At 64.3% G+C, this 4817-nt stretch overlaps 1 protein-coding gene across 1 annotated transcript in view; it reads right to left on the bottom strand.

The window, feature by feature from the left end:
* The window catches only part of RYR1 (ryanodine receptor 1), a 45730-nt gene that overhangs the window by 35518 nt on the left and 5395 nt on the right, over positions 1-4817 (bottom strand). The window contains 8 exon segments of the mRNA XM_025213073.1: positions 161-308; positions 637-796; positions 1115-1198; positions 1582-1685; positions 2229-2333; positions 2787-3003; positions 3300-3492; positions 4261-4502. Coding sequence (XP_025068858.1) covers positions 161-308; positions 637-796; positions 1115-1198; positions 1582-1685; positions 2229-2333; positions 2787-3003; positions 3300-3492; positions 4261-4502 — 1253 coding nt within the window.

Below are 4817 nucleotides of genomic sequence, written 5' to 3' on the forward strand. Positions count from 1 at the left end.
CCCCGCCCCCCCCCAGCCAGACCACCGTGCCCCCCACCTCCACCCGCAGCCCTGCCTCCTCGCCCCAGTCCCGACCTCACCACCACCCCACATCTCTTCCCACCCCTGCCCACCCGCTTTGGGCCTGCCCTCCCCCTCCCCTCGCTCCTGGCAGGCTCACAGGTCTCCTGATCGGGGGGCTCAATGTTGTAGCCATAGCCGATGAGGGTGCGCACAGCCTCGCACAGGCTGTCCCGGTTGGTCTTCTTGGTGCGCTCGTCCAGCAGGTTGTAGGGCACCAGGCGCGGGTTGCGCTTGTTCTTGATGTCCTGGGGGCACCACGGCCGCAGGCACGGGTGCGGGGGGGGACGGGACAGGAGCCGTGGGTCAGAACAAGCCCCTGGGATGAGCTCACAGCGCCCGTGCGGAGGATCCCAGGGCAGTAACTGCTGTCCCCCCACAACCCTACGCCCACGAGGCAGTGATGGGAATACCCTAGAGAGAGACGACGACGACGGGCAAACCAGGGACAGGGACGGGAACAGGACCCCAGAGTCTGGGCTCCCAGCGCTGGGGGAAAACCCAAGGGTCCCGAGTCCAGGCTCAACCCCCCTCCCCGCGGCAGGCTCTCAGCGCCTCCCCGACACCCCCAGGCACCTGCACGATGCTGTAGGTCCAGCCCTGCTGCACGCGGTCCCTGGCCCACACGTTGTGGCCGTTCTCGGCCAGCTTGTCCACCAGCGTGTTCTGGGCCGGCGTCAGTTTGACGTGGTTGAGGTCCAGCGGGGCTGGCTTGTAGCCGTTGGACATCATGTACCTGCCAGGGGAGTTGGAGAGCATCGGGCGCAGCTCACCCCTTACCTGGGGCCCCCATCTCTGCCTCACACCCATTTTGTATTGACCGAGAGCCAGGAGGCTTCCAGTCCCTGCACCCAGGGGAGATGCTAAGATGACAAACCCCCCCAGACAAATATCACCAGTTGGGTCCCAGCATCCCAAAAGCCAGCGCTGCCTGAACTCAAGGCTGCAGTAGCCATGAGAGGGGGTATTTGCCCCCCCATCCTGCTGCGCCCTGCCGGCAATAGGTGACCAGGAACCATGGAGCCCTTCCCTCGCCCCCCCGCCAGAGACCTACGTCTTGGGCAGCTTGGTCTTCTTGAGGTTCTCCTCAGCCTTCTCGTCACCCATCCCCACGTGGCAGCCCAGGGCCAGAAGCGTCCTGTTGGGAAGGAGGACAGCGAGGAAACTTGAGCACACCCCCCCGCACGCCGGGCTAAAGACTCGCTGACGTGTTTCTCGCCAAAGGTTCAAGGGCAAGGCAGAAATCAATGACTTCTCCCAAGTCCAACAGCACACAATTGCATCCTGCTAAAGCCACTGGTACGCACCCAGAGACCAGCCCCGGGCTGCAGCCCTCCCCAGCTCCGCTGTGGATGTCCCCCCTCAAGCCCACAGACCGGAGAGGCCTCTTTGTTCTCTGCAGGCAACTTAATGCCCCCCCCAACCCTGCCTCCACCCTGGCCCCTGGGGTACAGACCACCCCTGCTTCTTCACAGCCCCCCCGCAAGGTTAACCCTGACATGCCAGGCTGCCCGCGCTCACTTCAGCGTCTCCCCCGACATCTGCAGGTTGTAGTTCCTCTCGGGCTCGGGCAGGCTGTGAAAGTCGAGCAGGCAGGGGTGCAGGCGCTTGTTATCGTCCCGGACCTGGGGCGAGGCGGGGAGGGGGAGAGGTCAGGGCCCCGCTGACGCCCCACACCTCACTCCCCCTCACTGCTCCTCCCATCAGGATAGCACCGGGGGCTCCAGCAAAGGCCAAGCAGCTCCAAACCCGGGTCGGTCAAACCTCAGGCTGAGCTTTAAGGGGCTGGGGCTCGGCCTCATCCAGCTGAAAAGCAGGAGCCTGTGGGTGGGTTGCGGGGGTCTTTGCTTCCAAATCGAAAGCCCCCTAGGGAAATTACACATGTACACTTGCACACGCACACGTATGTGTGCACTCAGGAGGGAGCTGGAGTGGCAAGTGCAAGTGCTGGGCAGGGGATGAGAGCAGGACCCAGGCCCTGGCAGGGTTTGTGGGGTGGGATCTCCCCTGGAGGGTATGTGGGGTGGGTTGGGGGGGATCTCCCTTGGCGGGTATGTGGGGTAGGTTGTGAGGGGATCTCCCCTGGCAGGTATGTGGGGTCAACTGGAGGGGGGGGGTCTCCTCTGGCCCCCTGATCGAGGTGAGGGTGGGGGGCACCAGGCACGCACCGGCCCATAGGTCCAGCCCTGCTCGATGCGAGTGAGCGCCCACAGCTCGTGGATGTTTTCCGCCAGCTTCTCCCGGATCCGCTCCAGGTGCGGGGGCAGCACGATCTGCAGCAGGGGGGGGACAACATGGGGGAGTCAGAGGAGCCAGCCCTGTTTCCAATACCACCCGGGACAGCTCAGCACCCCCCAGTGCCCTGAGGGCCCCCCTTGGACTCCGACGCCTGGGGGGAGGGGGAGGGAGTCGAGCATCCCCCCACCCCCCAAAAAAAACCCAGTGGGTCTGTCCCTCTAAAGCTTCCCCATCCAGGCAAGAGCAACTGGGAACCAGTCTGTCCCCCAAAGCCTTCCCCCCGCCCCAGGGTAGAACTGGGGGGGTGTGCATCCCTCAAAGCCTTCCCTTTTGACACAGGCAGGGGGGTCCATCCCTCAAAGCCCCCGTACCCCAGCAGCTGCAGCGTCTGTCCCCCAGAACCCTCCCCACCCCACCCCAGCCATGGAGGGGGGTCCCCATCCCTCCCAGCCCCTGCAGGCCAGGCAGGGCTGGGCTCCCCGGGGTACCTGGACGGTGTCGACGGGGCAGGGGGTGAAGGCAGTGTGGGACAGGGACTGGATGGGCCCCAGCAGGTTGCGGACGCCATCCAAGTCGTACTTGTACTCCTTGATGGGCTCCACCCGCATCCGCTCGCGGGGCAGCAGGGCCTCGTAGCAGGGCGCGTAGCCCGGTGGGGGCAGGAACTTGAAGTCGCCGTGGCGGCCCCCCAGAAGGAAGCGGACCCTGGGAGCCGGGGGAGGGAAGGGTGAGGAGGCAGGAGGGTGCTTGGGGCTGCTCATCTAGGTACCTCCGCGCACCCTGGAACCAAAATGCACCCGCCTCTGGGCTGGGGCACGGAGGCGGCTTGTACTGGGGCCTCTTTTGCCTGCACTCAGGGTGCAGCCACCCCCGGGACACAGCCATGAGGAGAAGTGCCACCGCCCCGAGCATTTGGGACGAGAAACGCAGGGAGGCATGCCGAAGCCCACTCTATCACCAGCAGACCCCAGACCAGTCCTGCCCGGTGCCCCCAGACTCACTTGATGCCAGCGGAGAAGCTGACGACAGGGAAGAAGAGCCCATCGAGGTTGAAGTTCTCGAACATGCCTTGCACGGGGAAGCCGTTGATGCGGAAGGAAATGCTGGGCACGCTCAAGTCCAGGCAGCAGCTCACCACGTCGTCTGCCGCCAGCGCGTGCTGGCTGGGCGAGGCCACGGAGCGGGCCACGCGGCCTGCGGGGAAGTGCGCGTTGTTGGGGGAGCCGTGAGCACCCCTCACCCCTAGCTGGGGTTGTCGCTCTATCCCCTGCTCCCCAAAGCAGTTCAGCGTGAATCGCTACGATCAGCACGCGAGAGAAGGCAGATGGCGAGGGACAGTTTCACGGGAGTGGAGATGGACGGGTGAGGGGTCGCACCCCAGGCTAATAAGGTGGTCATGAGGCACGACTCAGTTTCCCGGCTCCAGCCAAGAGGTCTTTATCTCGGAAAAATAGGCAGGAATACGGGCATTTGAACCCGAACGGTACAAAACTTCTGCACGCCGAAGTAGAAACGTGGGAGTCTGGAACTTGTCTCAAACTGGGAGGACGGCGTCCGAGGGCGCCGTGCAGTAACAAGGATGCCGGTGTACTACGTAAGAGCTGCCGTGGACTGGGTCAGACTCTAAAGCCATCCTGCCCAGTCTCCTGCGTCACACGGCGGCTGGAAGGGAGACTGAACTGGGTGCGAGCAGGGTTTTTCCTCCCTGTCCCGCTCTCCCTTGCAGCCTCCAGTACTTAAGGTCTGGCAAGTTCCAACTCAGGGGCCGTGCCCTCACTCCTGTGCTGTACGCAGCTGCTCTGGGTCACGCTGCGGGACCAATAACGTCCCGATAAACCAGCGTCTAGTTCATGGGAACTTGCTTTGGCTTCTCTTGCACTTCTCCGGATAAAACAAAAGCCTCCAGCGTCAGCCACGGCGTGAGCACGCGGGAGTGCACCCCCGCCGCGCCCGAGCCCCTACCTGACCAGAGGTGGAGGCCATCGAAGCCGAAGGAGTAGAGGTCGTCGCCAACGCCGTTGCCCCCCCAGCCTTCGCCGCCCCCCGGGTAGGGGCTGTAGCCCTCAGTCATGGCCCAGCCCACCCGCAGGTGGGTGGCCTGGGAGGTGACGAAGGGCTCCACGTAGTCCACGATGACCTCGTAGTACCACTTCTTGTACTGCGTTGAACCCTCGTGCGTGCCCAGAAAGATGTTGGGGCGCATACTGCCAGGGAGAGGGGGATCAGGGCTGGAGAGCATGACCCCCAGCCCCTTCTGCGCAACACAGAAGCAGGAAGCAATGCCCCCATCACCCCCACACGGGGGCTGCTTGATGGCGGCTGCTTCTGGGGTGGAGCAGCTGCTTCTCCAAGGACCTCTCGTAGGGTGCTGGGATGCAGCTACCTCTGGGGTGGGGCACGGTGGCTGTTTATCCCAGGGCCTCTACTGCCTGGGCACCAGGTGCAGCCACCTCTGGGTGCACCACGAGGCCCTTCAGCTGTGGGACAAGTGCCCCCTACCCCAGCATTTGGGACAGGAA

The sequence above is a fragment of the Alligator sinensis genome, unplaced genomic scaffold (assembly GCF_000455745.1).
Source record: "Alligator sinensis unplaced genomic scaffold, ASM45574v1 scaffold1667_1, whole genome shotgun sequence".
NCBI lineage: Eukaryota > Metazoa > Chordata > Crocodylia > Alligatoridae > Alligator > Alligator sinensis.